This window comes from Leguminivora glycinivorella, chromosome 6, assembly GCF_023078275.1.
Source record: "Leguminivora glycinivorella isolate SPB_JAAS2020 chromosome 6, LegGlyc_1.1, whole genome shotgun sequence".
Lineage (NCBI taxonomy): Eukaryota > Metazoa > Arthropoda > Insecta > Lepidoptera > Tortricidae > Leguminivora > Leguminivora glycinivorella.
This window is the reverse complement of record NC_062976.1, coordinates 1666945-1694558: the sequence shown is the minus strand read 5'-3', so window position 1 is coordinate 1694558 and position 27614 is coordinate 1666945. Positions and strand designations below refer to the sequence as shown.

General features: G+C 40.2%; 1 protein-coding gene across 1 annotated transcript; it reads right to left on the bottom strand.

Moving 5' to 3' along the window:
- Positions 1 to 435: 435 nt before the first annotated feature.
- Positions 436 to 27614, bottom strand: LOC125227010 (sodium/potassium-transporting ATPase subunit beta-2-like). The gene is made up of 7 exons (XM_048131200.1): positions 27368 to 27614; positions 8260 to 8388; positions 7063 to 7185; positions 4519 to 4697; positions 3197 to 3301; positions 2088 to 2256; positions 436 to 1233 (listed from the first exon to the last, which is right to left on the bottom strand). Exons 1-7 carry the CDS (start codon positions 27501 to 27503, stop codon positions 1124 to 1126), a joined length of 951 nt encoding a protein of 316 aa, XP_047987157.1. The 5' UTR covers positions 27504 to 27614; the 3' UTR covers positions 436 to 1123.

The window sequence follows — 27614 nt, the reverse complement described above, 5'->3', positions numbered from 1 at the left end:
GGTAGATTTGGTGCAAATTATTCTGCAAGATCAGCTAATAGAACTGTCATTTTAGTATTTGGGACAAAGGTACGGTTTCTATACATACACAGGTATAAAGTCTGTCCGGAAAGTGAAGAGTCGTGAAATGTATCGGGTGGTGTAATGGGTCCAATACATTCCACAACTCTTCACTTTCCGAACAGACTTTTCAAAAATATAACACCATTGCTATTCGATTAATAACTGTGCATTTCTTTTTTTGCCATTTTTTTTTTATTTTAATTTTTTTAGCAAATTTTAGGTTGGCAATAGCAATTGTACTCCGAATCACGAGTACTTTCAATCTCACTGGGAGACAAAAAGTGTCCCAGAATTTCCAAACATTTTTGTTACTTTCCTCTTTTGTTACCCCACACAACATGTATGGAAAATGGTAACAAAATAAGAAAAAATCGTATGGGACAAATTTTTTAACTACTACGATTGAAGAAGCTAGTGATTCTGAGTAGAAAATATCACATTTCATGAGAGTGGCGAAAAAAAAAAGAAATGCTCAACTAGGTACTTAAGATAAAATAGAGTGCCATGAGATCCAAAATTATTCAGCCTTTTTAGGCTCTGGCACCTTTAAAAAGTACGTTGTACCATATAAGGGTCTAACCGGTCCATTTATGACCATTTTGTAAAAGCAAGGCACATAATGGAACACACATTTTACTTTAACATCGGAGACGCCATTAAAAACTGAGTAATGGTTTAAAAACTACTACTTAAATTAAAATTCAGGTGTTGCTTCGTAATCAGTGTGATTCATGGAAATCATGAATGGGGTCAATTCAGTTATTCAGCAAACGTGATCAAATAATTCATCACTTCGTACTAAACATATATTGGGCAATAGGCATATCCTCAGACAACCTGATCCCACCGATCCAAAGTGACCCTCACCTGGAATATACCCGGTTTGTTCAGCAAGAGCTCAGGATGTTAGGGATGGGGTGGGAGGAGGCTACCCAAGCTGCCCAAGATCGGAGTAAATTGAGAAATATGATTCAACCCCCACACCAAAGCAGACGGTAACAAGATTCAAAGAAGAAATAGTAAGTAAATAGACGTCTCCGATGACTGCATATCCAGGGTCTCAGTCGATCATGATCTCGAGATGAGTGGAGCCGAGACGCTCCTTCAGGCTCTCGGTGAACTGGATGTTGCGGGCCCAAGCGCGGCAGCGGATGTTGATGATCTGGTTCACTGGAAACAGATAATTATTTATAGCTTCTTGTCACGACTTGGTCTGGGTGGAACGATAAAAAACTACCGATGTTCTTTCTTACGTCGGACGTGGTGTGTGAAGCAGAGAGGGAGGGGCATGCTCAACTAAAGACATAACCTACAGTATGTTCTTCAAAAAGGAGTGTACAAGTTCTAATGGGTCGACAACGCGCATGTGACACTCCTTGAGTTGCAGGCGTCCATTGGTTACGGTTGATCGCTTTCCATCCGGACTGTTTGCCACCGACGTGGTATAAAAAAACTTCAGCGGTATCATGGACGCGTTTTAATCACCTGTCATGCCATGCGTTACTTGTGCACTTATACTTATATAGTCACTACTTCGCTCGCTTGTAATTAAAAGAAAATAAGTAGCCTAAGTATGTCCATCTCTTCAACTGTCTCCATAAAAAAATCACTGAATTCTCGTGTTTAACTTTGAAAGACGCAAACAAACATACACACACACTTTCCCATTTATAATTTTAGTATGTTAGAACGTTGTTAACTTGTTGAACTGGCATGATGACAAATGAGTCAACCACCTTGGACCAACTAGTTAGATGGTTTTCAAATTCAAAAAGGTACATTTTGGTTTAAGAAGTTGTACAGCGACCAACGGGATGAGATATCCAGGGGTGTTATCATACGGGAAGAAGGTCTCAGCCCTGGGTACGGGTAATAGCGGAGTGGACCCAACGCTTCCATCACGTCTGAAGCATAAGTACTTCTCACAGCTCTCATGAATGAAGAGATACATTGTTACGAAGCTAAGAGGGATCAGGATCGGTCTCTTAATTAACTTTAAACCCAAGACGACGCATTTCACTTACGTTTAGGTTTAAGGAGTTGTACAGCGACCAGCGGGCTGAGATATCCAGGAGTGTTGTCGTAAGGGAAGAAGGTCTCATCCAAACCAGGGTACGGGTAGTAGCGGAGTGGACCCAACGCCTCCACGTCGGCTGGTCGCTCCCCCTTGCACGATACCCAAACTCTGCGACGCTGAAAGAGGTTTAAGATTATATCATATCTGGGTTTGTATAATGCTTAAAAGATGAGAATCCACAAACATGCTCCGTGGAAGATTTACGGGACGTGACAGGGCAATAAGCGTCGCTACCTTCTGGTAATAGAAAAAAAGAAAAAGAAACCATTGACACGAGAAGAAGATGAGTAAAATTGCAGTTAAAATGGACTGAACGTCTGTCTCTCTCAGAATAGAAGCGAGCTTTTTGTCGACTACATTGCGAAAAGTATTTTTCATCACACTCGCACACTAAATGTGGTATTGCACGCAGGCGGAGCGTGAGTTATAGAAAAATCGTTCTCCCTAAGGAGTTAAGAAATTTCTAGTACCGTATTGGACACTTTTTTACCTTTTTGCATACTTTTTATAATGCAAGTGTGATGAAAAACATTGTGTGTAACTGCTGTAAGATATATCGTATTACTAACTCGAGTCTTTAAACTTACTCTCGTTAGTAATATTCAACTTCCTCCCCTTGTTGCACAATGTACTTTTACAGTCACCCACGATGCTTTTCTGTATTCTCCAGATATACCATCGAGGCTATTTCAAGAAGCTTTACTCAACTTGCGTCGTAAAGAATTTTCAGTACAAAGATAATCGTTCGTGATGAGAGAATGACATGTTAGTGAACTGGATCATGTGTGTCTACGTGTAGGTGCATTAGGTTAATTCCGAAGGTCATCTAATTTCGAAAGTCGCATAAAATCACCATTATTTCCATCATATCAAAATTCCCCTTTCGAAATTACCCGAGCATTTTTATCAATTCGTAATTACCCTAATGCACCTTACACCTAATCGTCATTGGCACTAATTTACTCCATAAGTGCCATAAGGTTTTAATACTCACAAAATGAGAGTAACACCGGTCGTACGCATAACGAATTTATTTTTAAGGAAACGTGATCTTACCTCTCGAGGAGAGGTGGTGGAGTTGATGTAGTTGGTGATGTCAGGTGGCATGTCTGGTGGCAGCTCGCTCGGGTCGTCGAAGAACTCGGGGTTCCAGTTGTATATCTGCAAAACACATGATTTAGTCCTTACTACTTCTTGGGAAAATATGGGCTTCTGCAGAAAGGGCATGCAGTGGGTTTTAACGGCCTGACATTGGTCTGCAGCGACAGGGCGAGCGGCAGCCATAGGTTGGAGCGAGACACAGCGATCGGACCTTTCGTTCACATGTATGTCTTGTGCTTACGGCTGACGCTTTAGACAGTTTAGACCAATGTCCTCGCCGGATCGTAAAGGATCAGGGTGCGTAGCCGAATGGCACAAAAGCTCACGAAACGCTCTCGAAACGAAACGCTAGTAGATATCTATCTCTATGCCGGATTGGCGCGACAAGCCAGATCGCGCGTTTCGTTTTCGTTTCGCGTCGGAGAAATGCCATTCGGCTACACACGCAGCAACGCTTAATTGTCTCCAGATGGAGGAGGTATGAGTCCATAATAGCTACATAAACTAAGTGGGTGTAGTGTTCAAAATGCCAGTTTACATTTGCATGCTGTTCATTTAAAACACATTACTTTTTCAGCTAAGCTATTCTCTTGGTGTCATTTCTGAAGAAAAGGCCAAAGTTTACGATTTGAAGAAAGGAGAAGACGTCTTATTTGACATATTCAAGATAAGCTTAATCCGCCGTGGCTTGCGTGGAGGACGGGCACGCGACGACGATGCGATGCGTCGCGACGGAATCAAACCTTCGATCTCTATGGAAGTGTCTTAAGTGGGCATCGTCGATGAACTATGGATGATAGGCGATGCGATGAGACGAGACGAGACGGGCGCGCGACGGACGTCAATGCAAGCCACGGTCACACCTCGGACACTGGCGATCAAAAATATGAAAGAGGCGCGTTCCTAGCACACATTCTAAGCTCGTGTAGGTGAACGCGTACCATGCTTGTATGAGTGACATATGACAGGTTGACTGTTCGCGTTTTTGACAAGCGGTAACTGTGAGGTAACCGAGAGGGGGTGGGTGGCACTTTCAGCGGGGAGCGGGAGTGGCCATACTGTATGATAGTACTCTTTATTATACTGTGCCACGGTGTTACTATGCTGACACCCTGCCCCGTAGCCAAATGGCATTTCTACGACTCGAAACGAAAACGAAACGCCGCGAAAGGTAGTTTATCTCTGTCACGCCAATACGCAAGAGCAATAGAGATAGATATCTACGAGCGTTTCGTTTCCTGAGCGTTTGTGCATTCGGCTACTCACGCCTTACTCACCCTATTAAGTTTGATGATAAGACACGGGGTCCTATTGCTATACCCGAAGCCATTAGCCGCAGAGCAGTCTCCAAGCAGATCGGTGCTGAAGGAACAGACCTCGGCCCGTGGAGGTTTCACGGTGCCACAGTCTCGCTGGTTCACTCCACCGTTGATGAGGAGGGATTTGTTCTCGTACGCTGAAAATGGAAAATTCCTTCGTTACCTACATTACTATTGTGTAAAAGTGGACAAGCAGCAATACAGCATCAGTAAATGGGTTATGGTACTGTCGTTAGCGATAAAGATTTTTCTATTACAAACATAACTAAGTACTTTATGCTACACATAAAAAACTTTCAACTAGCAATAAGTTGGTTTCCTTTTGCTACATACACACCATATTATAAGCTACACACCAGATGCAGTCGTAACTGAAGGGCTAAGGTAATTGCACGAGTGTGTTTGTGTATTTTTAACCGTCGCCTCATATCTCTCAAGAAGGACGGTTATCAAGTCGTCTGTATGTTTTTTTTTTGTTTTTTTTTAATGTTCGTTCCTCGATATCTCCGTCGTTACTGGATCTCTCTCTCTCTCTCTTCCAAGCTATTAATCCCACATGGTGGTGGGGTCAGCTTTCCTTGTCAGTCGCTTCCACTTCGCCCTATCCTTGACGTCGTCTTCGGACACTCTGCACTCAGCCATATCTTTTAGCACTACGTCCCTCCATCTTGTCTTCGGTTTTCCTCTGCCTCTCTTACCGGGGATGGAGAATCGTAGTGCTAAATTTCCAACGTAGTCTGGTGGTCTTCTCCCTACATGCCCATACCATCGCAGCCTACTTTCCTGCATTTTGTCCGCGATGTCGCGTACGCCCAGGCTGCCTCGCACGTACTCGTTGCGGATCCTATCGAGCCTGGTGACGCCGCACATCTATCTCAGCATCTTCATTTCGGCAACTTGAATAGTATGCACATCCTTCTGCTTAACTGCCCACGTCTCGCTGCCGTACATCAGTACGGGCCGTATTATGGTCTTGTAGACTAAGCCTTTCAGTTTGACCGGCATTCTTTTGTCACAGGTGACACCAGTCACTTCGCGCCACTTCAGCCATGCAGCTGCTATACAGTGCTGAATATTGCATTCTATGTCCCCGGAAGAGTGCATCATACCACTCAAATATTTGTATTGTTTGCACTTAGTGACTAGTTTGCTTATCGATGGATATCGGGCTATCGTCGCTTTGGTTGGGTTCATTTAGGGAGAGAAACTGGGTTTTGGCAATACTCAGCACTAGGCCTCCGGCTTGTAACTGGTGTTTCCATGACAAAAGGGCATTTTGTAGCTCACGCCGACTTTCCGCGCAAATGGCTACATCATCAGCGTATATAAATGTCCACTTTGCTGTATCTCGCGCCTCTTCGGTAAGTGAGTCCAAAGCCAAGCAAAACAGGAAAGGGCTCAGTACCGAGCCTTGGTGAACGCCTTCCGTGACCGCTACTGGTTTCGTCTCACCCACCACTGTCCGTACCATCGATCGTGCCCCCTTGTACATGTTGGCAATGATGTTGACATAGTGCTCGGGGACGTTCTTCTTGCGAAGGCTCCACCAGATCGTATCTCTTGGGACACGATCAAAGGTCCGTCGTTACTGGACCAATTTTGAAAATTTTTTTTTTTATTGAATGTATATGCATACAGATTGGTCCCATTTTTCTCAGAACCCAGTTCTGATGATGGGATCCTGGAGAAATCGAGGGAACTCCTCAAATCTGAAAGGCATATATATGGTGATTTTTGTATTTTTAAAGGAACAGCATGAATTTACGTACGGAACAGTGACATTTGGTGCAGTGGAAGTGCTGATGACGGTCAGAACGGAACTCCTCAAATCTTAACGGCACGCTTATAGTGACTTTGGTATTTTTATAAGAACAGCATGCCCTTACGTCCAGAACAGTGACATTTGGTGCAGTGGAACTCCTGATGATGGTCAGAACGGAACTCCTCAAATCTGAACGGCACGCTTATAGTGACTTTGGTATTTTGATAAGAACAGCATGCACTTACGTCCAGAACAGCGACATTTGGTGCAGTGGAAGTGCTGATGATGGTCAGAACCGAACTCCTCAAATCTGAACGGCACGTTTATAGTGACTTTGGTATTTTTATAAGAACAGCATGCACTTACGTCCAGAATAGTGACATTTGGTGCAGTGGAACTGTTGGTGATGGTCAGAACCGAAATACGTAATCCAACATTCGCAAGTAGCTTTCACCAGAACCCCAAAGGCGGCGGTTTTTTTTTTCTTAAAAATTATGTTTTAGTGCTTTTTTTTTAAGCGCCCCTATTCCTATTGAGCATCAGTATTATTGCCAAGAGTGGCACTGAAACCTGAGTAGTTTCATGTGCTCTGCCTACCCCTTCATGGGACACAGGCGTGATTGTATGTATGTATGTATGTATTATTGAAGAGGATTTTAAGTACCCATCATAATGCTTCCTACTCACTGCAGTACAACTACCATAGCAATTTAATAAATAAAAATAAATGAAGCGCTTACGTGCGAGGAATTCGTTGATATTATCCACGTATCTCTGGATCTGAGTTTCATTGTCTGCATCGTACCAGATGAGAGCACCTTCCTCATACAGCAACGGACGGTGTCCCATGCCAGGGTTGGCACCTAGAAAATAGAATTATCGACTGATTTTGGACTCTGATGATGAGATAGGTACAAGATCTTACTAGTAGGAACAGACTTAAATTGAGGTTGTGATACCTTATAAAAACAGACGGACGGACAGAGCGGCTTCATAAGGGTTCCTTTTGTACCTTTTTGGTACGGAACCCTAAAAAACTAAAAGCTAAGGTTCTGTCTAGTCTTAATTTGAGAATCATAGCTATAGTATTTATCGTAATTTTCTCGTAATCTGTAATTTTGAGGCCCTTCATATTCGATTTCTATAATTCAAAATCTGGCCATCCATCTTTAAAAATGTTTTTATGTCTAAGTGTTGTAACAAGTCTGATTAAATGAAGCTTGAATGAAGAAGAAGGCTGTGTAATAATTAAAAACTGTTACATCGATTTTAAGTCAATGAACCCCGCTCATCCATGGTGGCGAGCAGCCCACACATGTATACAGATCGAGAAGATTATGATACAGATGTTCATTGAAGAAGAGATGGGTTTATTCATAGATTGGTACATCTGTATAAAAAAAAACATAAAAAGAACTTAAACTACTTAATCTAACACCATAAATATATGAAGAAAAAAATATTACAAATAAAAAACAGGAGCAAGCTCGGCGCCAGATGGTAGGGTGCCCAGAAGGCTGGTAGCATTGCCGCGCTGGATCGCGATGCTTGTTCGCTGCGCAGAAATGAACCAGCCCTCTGGTCACCCGTAGCATCAATGAGACACTTCGCCAGCTCCCTGAAAACAGAGTGTGCTCCGGGTCCCCAGGGTCCAAGGGTCTCCACCCCAAACGGCTCAAACATGCAACTGATGCAACCAGAGTCTATTGTTCATTTACTTCTACGACCAATGTAATGATTACTAAGGCAGCCCGAAATAAACAGGATAGTACCTAGACAGTGGTAATCAAGGTTGATGACAATGGTAACTATGTAAGTATGCATATACATACAGTCACTGTGGAAACAGTAGAATAGTAGAATTTATTTTTTAATTGAAAATTATTTGGCCTCCCTTACATTCGAAGACTTCTGTTTCATAGATTCTAAGAACTTACCTATGATGGAGTCAGCGAGCTGGAAGTACGGAACCCGCTCGTCCATGGTGGCAAGCAGTCCGCACATGCAGATGGAGAAGAAGATGATGATGCAGATGTACATCACCAGGTAGATCAGCCCGATTACACCTGGAAACGTTAGAAATCACTTCTTAATCGGTCGTAGACTCGTAGTACTTATTAGGGTTTAGGTAGGAACTTTTGGGTGTTTACGCCTGGATACAATGCCAAAGTTACGGAGCGTAAACCCGACGACAACGCCTGCTTTTTAAAACCCGCGACGCAAAAACGATTTCTATCTTTCTGTCTGTCTATCTGTCTGTTTGTCTGTGTGTGTCTGTCTGTGGTAGCTTTCGAACGGATGAACCGATTTAAATCTCGTTTTTTCAACCCCCGACGCAAAATCGACGAGGTGTTATAAGTTTGACTTGTCTGTCTGTGTGTGTGTGTGTCTGTCTGTATGTCTGGCTGTCTGTCTGTCTGTCTGTTTGCCTGTCTGTCTGTGTGTGTGTCTGTCTGTGGCATCGTAGCTCCCGAACGGATGAACCGATTTGGATTTAGTTTTTTTTTTGTCTCAAAGCTGAGTAAGTCGGGAAGTGTTCTTAGCCATGTTTCATGAAAATCGGTCTACTATGTCGCGGTCGGGGGTTTTTCAAAATTTTAATTTTGTTGTTATTTTCTTGTTTGAAAGCTAAATTAATCTGAAGTGTGGATGTTGATAACAATCGGTCCACTATGTCTGGGATTTTTTTTTTTAATTGAATGCTCTAGAATCAAGACAAATTATTGCCCTTCATCTACAAGCTTTGACAGTTTCCAATCACATTCCACGCGAATGCTATGTGTATTTGGGTGTTTAAAATGAGTACATGACCTACGGTATAGGTATTGAAACCAGGGTGGCCAGCCGAATGGCACAATCGCTCACGATACGCTCACGAAACGAAGCGCTAGTAGATATCTATCTCTATCGCGCTTGCGTATTGGCGCGACAGAGCCAGCGGCGTATCGCTTTCGTTTGGCGTCGGAGAAATGCCATTCGGCTACGGGGCCGGGTGGCTAGCCGAATGGCACAATCGCTCACGAAACGCTCACGAAACGAAGCGCTAGTAGATATCTATCTCTATCGCGCTTGCGTATTGGCGCGACAGAGCCAGCGGCGTATCGCTTTCGTTTGGCGTCGGAGAAATGCCATTCGGCTACGGGGCCGGGTGGCTAGCCGAATGGCACAATCGCTCACGAAACGCTCACGAAACGAAGCGCTAGTAGATATCTATCTCTATCGCGCTTGCGTATTGGCGCGACAGAGCCAGCGGCGTATCGCTTTCGTTTGGCGTCGGAGAAATGCCATTCGGCTACGGGGCCGGGTGGCTAGCCGAATGGCACAATCGCTCACGAAACGCTCACGAAACGAAGCGCTAGTAGATATCTATCTCTATTGTAAGGAGGTTGGTTGATGGAAACAACTTGTCTCTTTGAAGTATGATTTAATACTGGAATATGAGCCTTAACCTACGGAATATATAGAGAGTTACATGAATAATAATATACTTAAGCATCTATACACTACATCTCCCACGGAGGAAAAGAGAAAAAAAAAATAGTACAAGTTTTTTTTTTCGAACTTATCAGTAATTCAACAATCATGTATATATTTTTAATCTATAAGTGCATAGGAATGCATATGTTTAGTTAGAGTTGTATGTTTACAATAATGCAGACATCATAGCTCTGATTACTGATATCTAATTACTAATACATTTACGAGTATGTTCTGTATGAACCACAGTAAACAAATTAACAGACAGTAAGTAAGTACATATTATAATATATTAACAATGTATCATGGGTTTCATGGTTTAAAAAGTTTTGTCCTGTTTTTGTGAATTACATCAATTTTACCATTTTTCATTATTTTTACATTGGGTGAGATATCTTTTAATACAACATATGGTCCTGAATATAAGCTTTGGAGTTTATTACCAGTTTAATTTTTTATTAAAATTTGATCGTTAGGTTTATAAATGATTGGGTTTATATAGGAGTCGTACCTGAGTTTACGTTGTAATTTACTTGATAGTAAATTGTTACGTGCCTCCTGCTGTGTAACTTGTAATCGATACTTTAATTCTTTCGGATAATCGTCGTAGTTATACAGTGGGTCTATGGATGTAACTAAGTTAGATGGTAGATTACACTGTTTACCGTAGACCAATTCGAAAGGGGTGAACTTTGTTTCAGAATGGACTGATGTGTTGTAAGCGAAACTCCAAAATGGAAGCCATTCGCTCCAAGCTTCGGGGTGATTATCGGTCTGTATGCGTAAAAACGCACCTAAGTGTTTGTGGGAATTTTCTAAAGATCCAATTGATTGGTGATGATAAGCTGTAGAGTTAATTTGATTAATCTTTAATATTTTACATACCTCTTTCATCGTTGCGGAAATAAATTCGGTGCCTCTGTCGGTTGCTATGGTGTTCGGTATGCCATGTTGAAGAATGAAATTGTTTACAAAACATTTGGCAACTGCTGTGGAAGTTTTAGAGACAAGGGGATACGCACAAACATATTTAGATAATTCGCATTGTATCGTAAGAATATATGAATTATTATAACTATCCTTATCTAGAGGGCCCACTATGTCTAGAAATATTTTTTCAAACGCGGTATGCGCTGTTGTAGTCACTACCATAGGTTCTTTTATGTGAACCGTATATTTTTGGCGCTGGCATTTTTCACACTTACTTATGAACTGCTTTATATCGCTTTGAAGTCCAGGCCAGTAATAGTACTTTTTGATGTTATTATACATTCTCCTAGCACCCGCGTGGCCACTCGTGGGTAAAAGGTGAAAATCATTGAGTATGACTCTTTTATCGTCCTTGTCGTTTATTCGTTTCACTTTATTCAATATAGTTAGTCGTGGTCCGGACCAGTTTACCATATTTTTTATTTCACTTACTAACTTTTTGACAAATATGTCATTGTTTTCATTTTTAATAAAATAAATCTCATCTACATTAATTTCCTTACAAAAGTTACAAAGTTCTCTCACAAAAGCGGCTCGCGTCAGTTGTGATGGAGATACTTGTTTTATATAAATAGTCTTGTTTTCTTTACTGTAACTTAATGTTTTACTCTCGCGATTTATTAGTTTCTCTCTTTTTAACTTGTCTATACTTTTTATATCTAAAAATCTCAATTCAACGGAATCTTTCGGTTTGTTATGTGTTGCTACAACTCTTGGTTGATCAGACCTGTTGTCAGTAGAAACCATATCAACCCGAGATACCGCATCCATCCTCCTTCTCTGAGCTCTAGTTATCACGTTGATCACCTGTTCATTCATCTCTTTCAACTCTTCTGACGTAATACGTATCCTGGACAACGCGTCTGCAGCCACATTGTCCTTCCCTTTCACATATTCAACCACGTAATTGTACTCCTCCATTGCTAGTCTGAACTTCAATAACCTACTAGAGGGATCCTTCATATTAAATAAGTACACAAGAGGTTTATGATCCGTACAAATTTTAAATTTACGACCATACAAATACGGTCTAAAATGCTTAACTGCCCAAACCACAGCGAGTAATTCCTTCTCCACTGTGGGATATTGTATTTCCGCTTTATTTAAACTTCTACTGGCGTAAGCTACCGGTAATCCATTTGAATTTGATAAAATTGCACCTATTGAAAATTTGGAAGCATCTGTTTGTACGTGAAATTCATTTTTCTCCGAAAAATCAGGATACTGTAAAACTGGAGGTGACGTCATGCAATCTTTAAGACTATCGAATGCTTTTTGACAATTATTATCCCATTGAAACTTTACATTTTTGCGACATAACAAGTTTAAGTAATAAGCTTTTTCAGCAAAATTCGGGATGAATTTTCGGTAATAATTTGCGAAAGCCACGAATCGTTTCACCTCGTCTGTGCTTTTTGGAACTGGATAATTTTTCATAATTTCTATTTTAGATGGATCTGGCAACACTCCGTCACCTGATACGACATGTCCTAAATATAGTAAATCTTTACGCAAAAAGTCGCATTTTTCCGGATTTAATTTTAAATTTACGCTTCTAAGTCTTTCAAATACATCCTGTAAATTTTTGTTGTGTTCATTTAAATTACGGCCAAAAATTATGAGATCATCTAAGTAAACAAAGCATTTTTGATAAGTTAATCCAGCCATGGCCATTGTCATCATCCGAGAGAATGAATTTGGACTGGTTTTACAACCTTGGGGCATTCTGGTCATTTGCCACCTACCTCCACCGAAAGCTGTATATTTTCTACTGTCTGGTTCTAATTCAACGTTGTAATATCCCTGATTTAAGTCCAAATGAGTGAAATAAATACTACCGGATAACGAATCTAATATCTCTGTGATGTTGGGAAGGGGAAATTTATCGTCTGTTATACAATTATTAAGTTTACGGTAATCTACTACTAATCGCCATTTTTTGTTTCCATTGTTATCCGATTTTTTAGGAACTAATAATATTGGGCTTGACCACTCGCTTCTGCACGGCTCTATAATACCCTGTTCTAACATGTTATCTAATTGTTTTTGTATTTCTCCTTGTTGCGAGTGCGGTAGCCTATATGGTTTGACATACAAGGTTGTACATCCTTTTTCAAAGTAATTTTATGCTTGTATATATTGGTCGTAGTTAACTTGTCCCCTGGTAAATAAAAAATATCACAGTATTTGGCACACAATTTTTCAATAGAAATTTGTTCCTCTTTATTTAAGTGACTAATTTTCAAATGAGAAAACATATTTTTAACCCGTTCTGCATTTTTGTGCGTTTCGCCAAACATACACACATCGTAGTCACTTGCCCTGTGAATAGTTGGATTTAAATGGTTAATAGTCAAATCATTATCAGTGGTATTAAGCAAACGAATAGGTATCTTGCCATTGTTAGGTTTTACTAACGCACTAGCCATAAACAATCCGGGTTGAATCTCGTTCGCACACACCACACATTCCTCTGCCATATTCGTCCGTATATAACGTATAGTTTCCGACCTAGCCGGTACCGTCAAACGGTTGTCATCCTCTATAAATAGCGGTAGTATTATTTTATAATCTAAGCGGTTCCTTAAAGTCAAAGTGTAATTATAGTAGTCTATAGTAGACGTGTACTTTCTAAAAAAGTCATGTCCTAAGATACCGCCAGCCGTACATGGCAAGGAATTAAAAACATAACACTTTTGATTAAGGCTATGCTCTCCATAATTAAGGTTTAAGTAAACATATCCGATAGGTTGGACTTTGCCACCTAGTCCGCTGACTACTACATTATCGTTATGGATTGGAATATTCTGGTTACGTATGTACTTATATTTTATAGCGCATATAGTAGAGCCCGTGTCTATTAAAAATTGCGTAGAGATATCGTTATTGTTACCTATAGATAATTCTACATAACTATGTTTCTTGTTACTATTTATTAAAATGTATTCTTTAGTCACGAAAAAATGTATTTTCGCTATTACTCCTGTTATTGTCCGTCATGACATGTACTTGCTGTTGGTTAGGTATCCCATTGTTTCTAATATTTTTGTTATAATAAAATTGGGACCTACCTCTGTTCTGGTGGTAGGGCCTCGTTGGTCCTCTAGTAGCCGCAGGGTGGAAGCCTCGTCCCGTGCCTCGCTGGCGACTACTGGTCCCGTACCGGCCCGATGGTTGGCCGCGGGTCGATGCAGAGTGTGACCTACCACGGTGTCCTCTAGCGTGTGAGGATAATGTGCCTCTGAAATACCTTGGATTATAATTATGGTGACGGGCAATGGTCAACAGTCCTTCACCTGACGTACTCGCACTTGGTGTGGAGCGATCGTAATCAATAGCAGCTTGAACCGCATCTTTTAGTGTAGTGAAATTTCTGGCAGCGATGATAGTACTAAGCCTGCGATTGCGTAGCCCATCCGCAAAGCTCTGAATAGCCTGGCGTTCATTTAAGGGTCGTAGCACCTTATAGTTATCGACATTGTCGCCTGCCTGACACAAAGTAAGATCGACAAACATTTCCGCTAATTGTTTACCATAATCATCAATAGAAAGTTCATTTTGTTTCAAATTCAAAAGTTGTTTTTGCAAACTTGGCACAGATTTTTTCGGTAAAAGTTCATTTTTCATGTCCGAGAGTAACGCTTCAACACTACTATACTGTGGTAGCAACTTAAGTTTAGCTGAAGGCGATAGTCTACTTTTCAAGACGAAGGTTACCAATTTTGTTTTCGAATCACTATCCAAAAGCGATTGATAATATTCAATACCGTCAATTAAATTTTCTATCTCATTAATATCATCTTTCATAACTGGTAATAGACTCAAAGCCGTTTTTAAGTTAAACTTCTCCATTTCGATTGAATTATTGGACCCGTTATTTTCGTTACACAATTCTATAATCTCCGCATACAATTTGTCAAATTGACTACACAATTCTTTTATAGTTATAAAATCATCTTGCGTTATGCTATCTTTTATTTCTTCTAAGCTATCCAAAAAACTAGTATAATCAGAAAGTACAGTTTGTGCCTCAATTAATTTATTTTTAACAACTGGTCCTTCCCTTCTCTTAGGACCGATTTTAATCAAATATTTTCTTATAGCAGTTAATTGTTCAATTAAAGCTAATAACTCTTCTGCCATACTAAAACATTATTAAAATTAGAATATCATTCGCCTTAACAATACCTAAACAACACTAATTATAAATCAATTAAGTCTCATGTTACTCACAGTCCGGTGCGGTATGTACATACGAGTACATTCGGTACAGACGATCATATCGCGCACAACACAACACTTTTCACTGCACTATATTCTGGCTGTATTGTTTTATGAAAATAATGTTTGTTTCTAAATGTTCAAATCTGAATTAAACTTCGTTTTCTGATTTGGGCGCTCGGCGAAAAATTGACCTTCTCAATGCGTGTCCACGTATCTCCTCGCAGATCCACCGTTTGTGGCATTTCCGGTACATGTAGTATGCAGCACCCAAGCAAATGATACCAAAAATGCATACCACCACGACGAGCAGACAATTTGTGGTATTTATACTCTTGACCACCTCAGCGTTGTTGCTGGAGCCCCCGGCAGCATTCTGGGCTATAACGACCTCTTCTTTTGTTTGCGAAGATCCCATCTCGCCGTTATGTGTAAAATGATGTAGTACGTCCTTGCAACTATGATAATATTCTATTTGACGTTAACACTTTCGCGCGCGATAGTCATGGCGGCGCGCAACGGACTGCGTCGGCAGGATCGCCATGTAAGGAGGTTGGTTGATGGAAACAACTTGTCTCTTTGAAGTATGATTTAATACTGGAATATGAGCCTTAACCTACGGAATATATAGAGAGTTACATGAATAATAATATACTTAAGCATCTATACACTACACTATCGCGCTTGCGTATTGGCGCGACAGAGCCAGCGGCGTATCGCTTTCGTTTGGCGTCGGAGAAATGCCATTCGGCTACGGGGCCAGAATAGAAAACCACCATCTTTTTGCACGGCCTCGCTGAGATTTTTACATAAACAAATATACGCGTTAAACAAACAAACTGTAGTGTAAATCATATCGCAGACGTTGAAATATGTTTTACAAACGTACCACTTATTTACATTACCGACTTTTACAAATAGCAACGTGAAACAACTTTTTATGAACTCCTAAAACTGTTCGACTATTTTATTACCTAATAGACCCAGAGCCCAGGCCCGCCAGACCTTCCTCAAATTCTCAAGGATGAAACTTTGGGACAATGTAGAGTTCATATCGGCGGTTAATGTGTGCATATTTTCTAGTTCGGCCCATCGGCCAATTTTTTGCTATCAAGTGATGAAGGTGAAAAAAAAAGTGCTTACTTTCCTTAAATTCTCAAGGCTGATTTTTATATATGTGTTAGAGCACGTTGTTAGAAATTGGTTATCATCAATGCCAGACCGTTTCCGCCGGCCATAACTTTTACCAGACGCGACAAAGTTGGCAAAAAACGACTCTAACTTACCTCATTTTCTCAAGCCTGATTTTGATATATGATACGCAGGGACCTGTAACTAGACCGTTTAACCATCCGCCAGACCGACTTAAAGTTTCGAAAAAAAAGAAGAAAAATTAAGAAGTAAAATTTTAGAAAGTCGCTTATTACGTCAAGTATACAATATACACGTAGCTTAATGTAGAAAATTCAAGTTTTTAGCTTTTATAGACCCGGAACATTTCAATTCTACTAATGCTCATATCGAAACTTTAAGTCGGTCTGGCGGATGGTTGGGTCCATCCGATTGGTCTGGCTGCTTACAAACGGTCTAGTTACAGGTCCCTGCGTATCATATATCAAAATCAGGCTTGAGAAAATGAGGTAAGTTAGAGTCGTTTTTTGCCAACTTTGTCGCGTCTGGTAAAAGTTATATTTATAATTAAATACACATGTACTTACGCAGTGTAAATAAAATTCATAGCTTAAAATTAATCTTGCACCACATATAAACTTTCATTTTTTTATTTCCTTAGAAGTAAAATTTTTGAAAGTCGCTTATTACGTCAAGTATACAATATACACGTAGCTTAATGTAGAAAATTCAAGTTTTTAGCTTTTATAGACCCGGAATATTTCAATTCTATTAATGCTCATATCGAAACTTTAAGTCGGTCTGGCGGATGGTTGGGTCCATCCGATTGGTCTGGCTGCTTATAAACGGTCTAGTTACAGGTCCCTGCGTATCATATATCAAAATCAGGCTTGAGAAAATGAGGTAAGTTAGAGTCGTTTTTTGCCAACTTTGTCGCGTCTGGTAAAAGTTATGGCCGGCGGAAGCGGTCTGGCATTGATGATAACCAATTTCTAACAACGTGCTCTAAGGCAGCGTTCCCACTTATGCGTCGCGTGTCTCGGGGCGCGCAAGGGGCGTCCGCGCCACGCCGCTTAAGTGTAATTCAAAAAACGTCTCCTCAGTACATTTTGTATAGGAAAGACGTAAGACGCGCCCCAGGTGGCGTGGCGGCGGCGGGGCGCGCGCCGCGCCGCTTGGCGGCGCGCCTTACGTCCTTCCTATACAAAATGTACTGAGGAGACGTTTTTTGAATTACACTTAAGCGGCGTGGCGCGGACGCCCCTTGCGCGCCCCGAGACACGCGACGCATAAGTGGGAACGCTGCCTAACACATATATAAAAATCAGCCTTGAGAATTTAAGGAAAGTAAGCACTTTTTAGGGTTCCGTAGTCAACTAGGAACCCTTATAGTTTCGCCATGTCTGTCTGTCCGTCCGTCCGTCCGTCCGCGGATAATCTCAGTAACCGTTAGCACTAGAAAGCTGAAATTTGGTACCAATATGTATATCAATCACGCCAACAAAGTGCAAAAATAAAAAATGGAAAAAAATGTTTAATTAGGGTACCCCCCCTACATGTAAAGTGGGGGCTGATATTTTTTTTTCATTCCAACTCCAACGTGTCATATATTGTTGGATAGGTATTTAAAAATGAATAAGGGTTTACTAAGATCGTTTTTTGATAATACTAATATTTTCGGAAATAATTGCTCCTAAAGGAAAAAAAAGTGCGTCCCCCCCCCTCTAACTTTTGAACCTTATGTTTAAAAAATATGAAAAAAATCACAAAAGTAGAACATTATAAAGATATACTATATCCCGGTTCATTTAAGATTTCATCAACTCTGTAATAGTTATTGTACCCTGGTGGCGGGCCTGGGCTCTTGATCTATAACAACAAAGCGCTATATACATATACTATACTATACCTATCCCAGAATGGCATTTCTGCGACGCGAAACGAAAACGAAATGCCGCGAAAGGTAGTCTGGCTCTATCGCGCTAATACGCAAGAGCGATAGAGATCTGCGAGCGTTTAGTTTCGTGAACGTTTGGTGAGCGTTTGTGCCATTCGTCCTGGGGCCCGTTTCTCAATACTGAAAGTTACAATTTACAAGCGGAAGTCTCTTTCCAACCACTTGTAAATTGTAACTTGTAGTTTCGAGAAATGGGTCTCTGGTGCCGTAGCCGAATGGCGTTTCTGCGACGCGAAACGAAAAGGAAATGCCGCGAAAGGTAGTCTGGCTCTGTCGCGCCAAATATCTACGAGCGTTTCGTTTCGTGAGCGTTTGTGCCATTCGGCTAACCGGCGGCCGTGGAACTATTTTTATGGTAAAAGTACATATCGTAAAGACGCACTACATGCGAAGAATGACGGAAAAGAAATCGGATGCCGGAAATCGGACACAGTGCGTCATGCGCGGATCCAGGGGGGGGGCTTTACCACGTGACCCCCCCCTGGGCACAAAGCTGGATCCGCGCTTGCAGTGCGTAAAGTAAAATCCATAATCCTACGGACCAAATTGACAAGTAAGTGTGAACGAATGTTGCCACAGTTTGGCCAGTGTCGTTCTTATCGATATTAAAATTATTATTACATCGTAGATTTAAGGTGCACCCAGACGGGACAATGAAATTGGCAATTTGATCGGCTAATCAATATACTAACTTTTTCTGTGATTTCGACAGATCAAAAGGTCTGTAGACCGCTAATTAGAGATATTTTTTTTTATTTCGAAGCAGTAATAATATTATTCGAAAATTATATAGATATTTATGATATACTTGCCATAGCGTGACAGATAATTTATTATCGTCGGACATGGTATTTTATTTTTTACCTACAGGCTCGGAAACCTTTTTATGTTTTAAAACTAGTGGGTAAAAATGCATGGTATCCATCCACTACCTCGAAGATACATAGAACAAATCAAAATGTGTACCTCTTATTTGAAACTCATATACTTATTCTTGATGTAAACTTGTCTGTGTATGTACTTTACAACTTGTCGATATATTGTTATCGACATATACCCTTCCCTATTTTAATTTTGCTGTTCCTGGTATCATTTTACCTGTCAGTCATTTGTCAATTTAGTCCATAGGATTATGAATTTTACTTTAGAGCACCTCTCAAATACTTCTACGGCTATGACGGGTCTTATTTTCACTGGATTCGGATTGGATTACGAAACCGCTGATCCTAGAGATCCCAAATTTGGCACGTAGGTTCCTTATACAGTAGGTGTAGAGGAGCACTAAGAAATATTTTTCAAAATTTACCTCTTAAGACGATACAGGAGCGAAAATGCTAAAATGGAAGGAGCTCCTTTTAATTAGGGAATTCCAGATTAATATATTGCGAAAAAATGTTTAAAATCGAGGTTCCGCTCACAACTGTTTCCTCCTTCAAAACGTAATAAATCGTAACGAAATTTGAGAATCTGAATAACAATTAAATAATCTGTGTCGGACCGTTTAGTTTTTTTTACTAATTGCCACCAATTTTGAATACCACAACTCTTTTTGCGCCATAATTGGGAATTTTTGGGCCATTTTTGGGAATTTTCGATGTGCTCTAGCGTCTTTAAAAATAAGAATATCAAAAAATCAAAACGGTCCGACACAGATAAAAATAATAATAACTTGGGTTGAAAAAATCATTGCCCTATCTTCAAAAACCAGGGAAGGAATAGTCGAGAGCGTTTGTATGGAGTATTGACCCCTCTTGTATCGTCTTAAAGGGGTGAAATGGGTATAGTTTTGACAACCTAATGCCCCTAATGGCACAGCTACAGGTGTGGCAAGTACTCGTACCTACCTAAAGCTACATCGATAGTTTCGCGGCAAAGTAAACATGACTCTATTTCAGTTTGGGATCGATTGCGGTCGCTGGTTTATTGCTGGGCGGTAGTTCGTGGAAGGTCGAGGTCGGGAGGTATGGAAAATTATTGGCACACTTGTGAAAGAAAGCTAAAGATCTTAGTCAAGAGTTACATTGTTGACTATGTGACACCAATGAAGATATTAGTGATATGTATGACTATTATTTCACTTTTTTACCAGGTTACGTAAAGCATTCACTGTAATTCAATGCGCGATCGAACGGCGATGCGACGCATACGAAATGAAACCTTATCGATATGGAAGTATGAGACGTGACGGCGTAAGTCTATGCATCGAATGCAACTTCTTGTAACTTGATAACACTTTCCAGGCCCCGTAGCCGAATGGCACAAACGCTCACGAAACAAAACGCTCGTAGATATCTATCTCTATCGCTCTTGCGTATTGGCGCGACAGAGCCAGACTACCTTTCGTGGTGTTTCGTTTTCGTTTCGCGTCGTAGAAATGCCATTCGGCTGCGGGGCCGGGCCGGAAGCAATCGTTTCGGCTCCGAGTTTGGTAGTTCCTTCTCTCTATCGCTCTTTCGTCTTGGTGCGAAAAAGACAGTTGCGACTTGCCTTACCGTTCGCCAACTGAGCGTTAATGACTGTAATCTTGGCTACATGGCCAAAGATGTTAAGTACATGCGCTTTGCACACCCTTTCAAATCCAGGAGGCCGATTATTGAATCTCGGCCATTCGATTTAGTGAAATTCGTTCAATAATACCTCCACTACTAGTGATTTAAATTCTAGTAACAGAATCGAAAACGAGTTGTATTACCACTAGTTTTAAAATTACTAGCCGTCCTTTTTCAAAAATAGTTTACGTTTTCCACCGACTTTCGAACGGCGAATTGTTCGTTCGAAATTCAAAAATCGATCCCCTGTTCCAATTTTGAAGAACCGTTGTCTTTCTTATGAAATAAAACTATGGAAACGGATTATATCACGTAATAAAATACGTTTCCATAGTTTTATTACATGAGTAACTACGCGGTAGTGGAAGACAGACCGGTATGTCTTTCTTAAGTTCAATTTCACTCCCGTTAACCGTTTTACCACGATGCCACTTATCACTACACAATATATAGTACATTACATCAGAGGCCGGGAAAATGAGGATTTCCGGCCAAGCCAAACATACAATTATATTTTATAAAAAAAGTTACTACAAAAAATAATATGAAATCCCTTTACAGTCCTCTCGAGTTGTTGCGCCCAAAAAGATACATTTTATAAAGACTATTTCATTGATAATGTACACATTATTACGAATTATCAGGAAACGCGTAAAGTGATGCTAAATGGTCGACAAGGCTTTGTACCCTAATAATAGTAATAATGCGACAAAGACTCTGTTTACAGTACTCATTAGTGGGTTGAATAGACTTGAAAATCGAGTCATAAAACTGAAGAAAAATCTTTTTGTTCTTAATTCACTACCTAATGCTCAAACTATAATATTGGCTGCAAGACCATGGTGCAGTGCGATAAAATAGCAGAAATTGTACCTATTATACCTACTTAAGTATTAAAAAAAATGTGGCAGTCAAGTATAAATGTTGTTATACTTTTCGGTGAAGGAAAGCATTGGAAATCGGACTGTCAACAAAGCCTAGTTTACCCTCCGAGTGAGGTCAGATGGCAGTCGCTTTCATAAAACTAAGTGCCTACAGCAAATGCTGGAATTAATTTTTCCCCTCACTAGCTCGGAAACACGTGTTTTGTCCTTTAATACCAGCGGGTAAAAACGCATTTTATCCACTAGTGGGTAAAGTAATTTGACCTTGAATAAAGTCAAATTAACTGCTTTAAAATTGATAAAAGTAGGTGAATCTAGTAATAAAGATGATTTACCACCTGTGGAACTACTGGAAGCAGTGATGAACGCATTTTTTGCGTTGTAGTTTCCTCGCTATAGTGAGGGGAAAAGTTTTGTGCTACACTCGGGTGCAAATGTATTTTACTTCTCGTGTGTTAAAAAACTCGCAAGTTCAGGATTCTATTCTCGAACCACTCGCTTCGCTCGTGGTTCAACTATAGAATCCTTTCACTTGCTCGTTTTTCAATTTCACACTCGGCGTTAAAATACAACTTTGCCCCCTTGTATAACAAATAACTATTATTAACATAAGGACACCAGGCTCTCTAATAATAACCTAACCACAAAATTAAACACTCCCGACTAACTCAGCTTTCAGACAAAAAAACTAAATCCAAATCGGTTCATCCGTTCGGGAGCTACGATGCCACAGACAGACACACACACACATACAGACAGACAAACAGACAGACAGACATACACGTCAAACTTATAACACCCCGTCGTTTTTGCGTCGGGGGTTAAAAAAGACGAAAAAGTGAGACATGACAACCAGTTACTTGTAATTAAGAGTACATAATATGTATGTAATTATTACATATATCCTATGTTTCGAAAGATAAAGCCTTATTACATTTCAAATCGTATGGGTTGTCATGGAAACCTACATTTCGAGAATGAGGCTGCAACCCTTTACGATCCAGTACAAACTGACCGACACCAATTCAACATTCAATATACTGGCAAATAAGGCCTTATTTCTAGGTCAGTATGTTTAGGTCTTCCATCGCGGGTTTCATTAAGCTGAATACTATGCCGTATAAAACCTTCGTGGCTAATGCTATTAAAAATGGACTCCCAGTGGGCATTTTCAGTGATAAAACTAAACATCGTTTCGCTAAGTGGGGTTAGAAATTAAGAGTTTTGAATGATTCACGGTTATTTTCATTAGACTTATATTGACCGGGATATAGACCGTGATTACCTTTTTGATTTTTTGTCGAGCTCCCGATATTTCCACGCAGTTGCATGCATCATGATCACGGAAAACTCATCCCCGTGATCATGATGCATGCAACTGCGTCGAAATATCGGGAGCTCGACAAAAATCAAAGGTAATCACGGTCAATATAAGTCTAATGGGATTAGAGATTAATGTTTTGTTTATACTTTTACATTCGTCTGTGCCAAGCGCGTGGTAACTGTAATAGAGGTGTCAAATATAAGTCTAATGGGATTAGAGATTGATGTTTTGTTCATACTTTTATATTCGTCTGTGCCAAGCGCGTGGTAACTGTAATAGAGGTGTCAAATATTGTTCATTTCCAAAATTTGGCAAAGCATCTGGGTAAGTAGATGAAAACCAATTATATCCGTACTATTTAGCTTTTGCCCGCGGCATCGCTCGCGTTCAATTCTAAAATAGGGGAATGCTCCATACAAACTTCCACCCCCCATTTTAGGGAAGGGGAGGGTTAGAAAGAGACAAAAAGTAGTCTATGTCACTCTCCATCCCTTCCCGTGACCGTGTGGTGACGGGTTAAAAATTTCACAGCCCTTTTTTTCCCGTTGATGTCGTAGAAGTCTACTGTGGGATTAGGGTTAAATTGTAGCGTAGGAGAGCCTGGCAACATGTCTCTGCAATGTCACCATTTTTTTTTTCAACCCCTTAAATACCAAGAGTGGCACTGAAACTTGAGTTGCATGTGCTCTGCCTACCCCTTTATAGGATACAGGCGTGATTGTATGTATGTATGTATTCTCCCCATAGCGGAAGCGATAAGTTTATATGTTTATATGTATGAAGTATGAAACTATTGCGAGGTCGCCACTATTTGTGGAAGACGTAAACTAGTGACGCACTACGTAGGTACTCCACGCTAATGGAACCGTGGAAATGGTGGTTTTACTACCACGGGGCTATTTTAAAGTACTGTACCTACCTGTTTCTACACCCTGTTTTTATTGAATTCCGTTAAGTTTAAGGGAAGGTTCTTTAGATCAAATACAATTAACTTCTCTAAGAAACTAGCCCCTTATAATGTTATCGAATTATTCAAAAAATATATATAGTTACTGAACACGTGTGTCATAATTAGAACGTAATTGATAATTAGCTATCAATTAAGTACTTATCAATTAAGTCATAGTTAAGAAAAATAATCACAATTCAGTGTTGCCCCATTATGGCATCCCTTACCGCTTCCTAATGTTATTTGTTTTGACATGTGCCGTCAAACACTTAACAATGACTTTAATGTTATGATTAAGGTCCTCTCACACTAATTAATCCATTTATTATACATATATGGAAACAATAAAAATATTTTTTTTCGAATTTAACATAATTTAAAAAAAAAAACCGCCGCCTTTGGTGTTCTAGTGAAAGCTACTTGCGAATGTTGGATTATGTACAGTCACGGACTTTAATTGTTGATCCACTTCTAGCTCATTTTATACTGGAACGTCATAGCTTAACTATGCTTAACTCTGAAATGTCCAGTATAAAATGAGCTCGAAGTGGATCAACAATTAAAGTCCGTGACCGTACCTAGTTCCAGCTCCAGCCTCAGGCACTGGAGGCCTTGGTCACTTTTTCTTTCATATCGTCACTACATACAACATACAATCATACAATCACGCCTGTGTCCCATGAAGGGGTAGGCAGAGCACATGAAACTACTCAGGTTTCAGTGCCACTACTTTTACTTTCTTTTCTTTCTTTTACTTTTTTTTTCTTTTTTTTAATATCGTCACTACTTTTAAAAAATCTCGTATCTCATGCTTCTCCTCAAAGTTAAAACGCAGTAAGTCTATATGCATCCCATACATACTAACTACAATTTTCTTTTCATTGACAGACGAAGATACAACTTTTTTTTTAAAGTAGTGACGATATGTGTAATTTATTTCGGTTTTAACTACCCTTTATTTATTTTTTAGGGTTCTATGCCAAAGTGACCGTTAAATCGGTTCGTCGCATTCCCTACTTTATGCTAAGGGCCAGTTGCATCAACCACATTTGACAGACACATCATCGTCACGCAGCAGACGTCTATGGAACTTCCCGTACAATAAAATTTAACAAACGCTTTAACGGTGACAGACGGTTTGATGCAACCGGCCCTAAATGTGTGTTCGCAATAAGAATATTGATCGCAATATGTACCTATAATCATTTTTTCAGCCGTCCCAAATATTTCAGTGCTTTTAGCAGTAAATCCATCTCAGCTATGATCTGGTTGAAGTCCGAAATAGCCCGCTTTGCGTGATTCATGTAAATCCTGTACACAGTCCATTACTGACTCATGTACTTACGGATATACGTCATATACACGGAACAAATCTTAATAGTCTAAATATTCCTGTTGATAAAACTAATTTTCCATTTTGAACGTTGTCCATATTATACAACTATTAACCTAACCCCAAAATTAAAATTTTGAAAAACCCCCGACCGCGACCTAGTGGACCGATTTTCATGAAACATGGCTAAGAACACTCCCGACTAACACAGCTTTCAAGAAAAAAAACTAAATCGAAATCGGTTCATCCGTTCAGGAGCTACGATGCCACAGACAGACACACACACAGACAGACAAACAGACAGACAGACGGACAGACGGACAGACAGACAGACAGACAGACAGACAGACAGACACGTCAAACTTATAACACCCCGTCGTTTTTGCGTCGGGGGTTAAAAACGGTAGAAAAATAAATATAACTGTATACATAGACAGCTACAGTCTAAGAAAAAAACGAACCTCAGAATCATATAGAAATAGGTACGGTCTCCTAGATGGCGTTACACCTATGGGGAACGCTCGGCTAGATGGCGCTAATATTAATATTTGACGTTTTAACATTTTTAACACATATCAAGCTAAGAATATGGGCCAAATTGTCAAAACTGAGGTTTCAAAGTTTTAATCGTTGAGAGAGCAGTCCATGCACTGTGATTACACATTTTACTTTGACAGTAACTCTCTATAATACTTGATCCTCTTTAGTGAAAGTAATACGAGCAGCTATTCAATTGTTGCCAGTACCTTAATATTCGTATTTTACTACATTACACAAAACTACTTCAAACAAAACCACAAGCCAACTCTTGAGTTTAATGGCGTCGTTAACGTTGAACTGAAACTAATTGACTGCTGAAAGAGCCAAATAAAAGTAACGTGTGTGAGTACCTTTATTTACACTAGTTATTTGTGTTCGACAAATTACCATGGTCGAAGGAAAACCCTTACGAAAGGTACCTTTTTTTAAGGTTTTTCAGTACAAGGGCGGTAGATATCATTGTTAATAACTGATGTATAAAGTCTTCGAGCTTTCGAGCTTTGTAAAGGTAACTGCAATTTCTGCAACTGTGTGCGCTGAAATAACTGATCATAGTCATGTTCTATAGAACGAGCGAGCTCACTCCATCGTAGGCCACGGCTTTGCCTTTGGCTAGTCTGTGGGCAAGAGCAAGCCCATTCATTATTTAAACCACACGCTCATAACTAAAACACGTAGGTAAGTAGGTACCTTAATGGTGTCCATTAAGCTAGGAACATACTACGCGGACGTCCGTCGTAAATCGACCGCGACCGATCAGTGTGCACGGTCACCAAAACATCCAGCGAGCCAGATTTCGATCGGACGTCCATGCGCTCAAGGCCACGTTCACGTCCGTCGACCGATAGTTTGCACGGTTAAGTGTATATTCATTTGACGACCGGTCCGGCGAGTCGACGACGGACGTCCGCGTAGTATGTTCCGCGGTCCACGTTACTCCCGTGAAGGATCGCATTTCTTACATCTGATAGCATCCTTAGAACTATTTGTTCCATTAGTCACGGATGTTTTCATGATATAAGTCTTTATATCTTAGCTATGTCTTGTCTGAGTTACCTATCCAAGAATACTTGAGCTGAAAATGGACAAATCTGTGTAAAATGTCCTATAATATTTATTATTTATTTATTTATTCATTGTCCAGATTCCCGTCCGCGGTCGATCGACGACGGACGTCCGCGTATATGTTCCTAGCTTTAATCACGTTACTCGCGTGATGGATCGCTCCTCTTACATCTATAGCATCCTTAAAACTACCTTTCTACCATTAGCGCGAATATGTGACATTTTATTCTATTTGTATATAAGTAGTTTATTGTATAAGTATGAATACTGACTTGTGTTTTCTTATTTAATTTTTTAAAATCCTACACCAAACTAAGCTTTCTGTTTAGCCCAATGGTTGACTGGTAGAGAATGCCTCAAGGCGTTAAGTCCGCCATTTGTACTCTTTTTTTGTAAATTTGTGCAATAAAGTTTAAATAAATAAATAAATTCAGTTTTACGCCCCAGCACCGCCACAGGGCCTTTAATGGGTGCTTATCATCTTCTTCCTCGTATCCTTATCTCACTTTATGTAGCCGGTACAACATGTCTTTCTCTTCCATTCTCCTCTATCGACAGCGACACCTCAACACTGCTCCTCTCTTATATATCCTATAGCCAAAGCTTTATTTACATCTAAACTTACCCCATCTATGCGGCGTGCGTCCCAAAAAGGTTCCTTCTTCGGGATTCCATATAGCATACTGCAATTTCTGCAAAAGAGGACGCTGCGGCGGTCGCCTGCAGTAGTTCGCTACTCCATTTGGCCTATCTGCACCCATTGTAAAACTGACTAATAAATCTCCATAAAAAAATACTTTGACTAGTCTATTTTAATTTTTTTTATAGTCTATGAGAGCCTCAGTGAGGCTTGAGCGCGACCATCGCGGCTC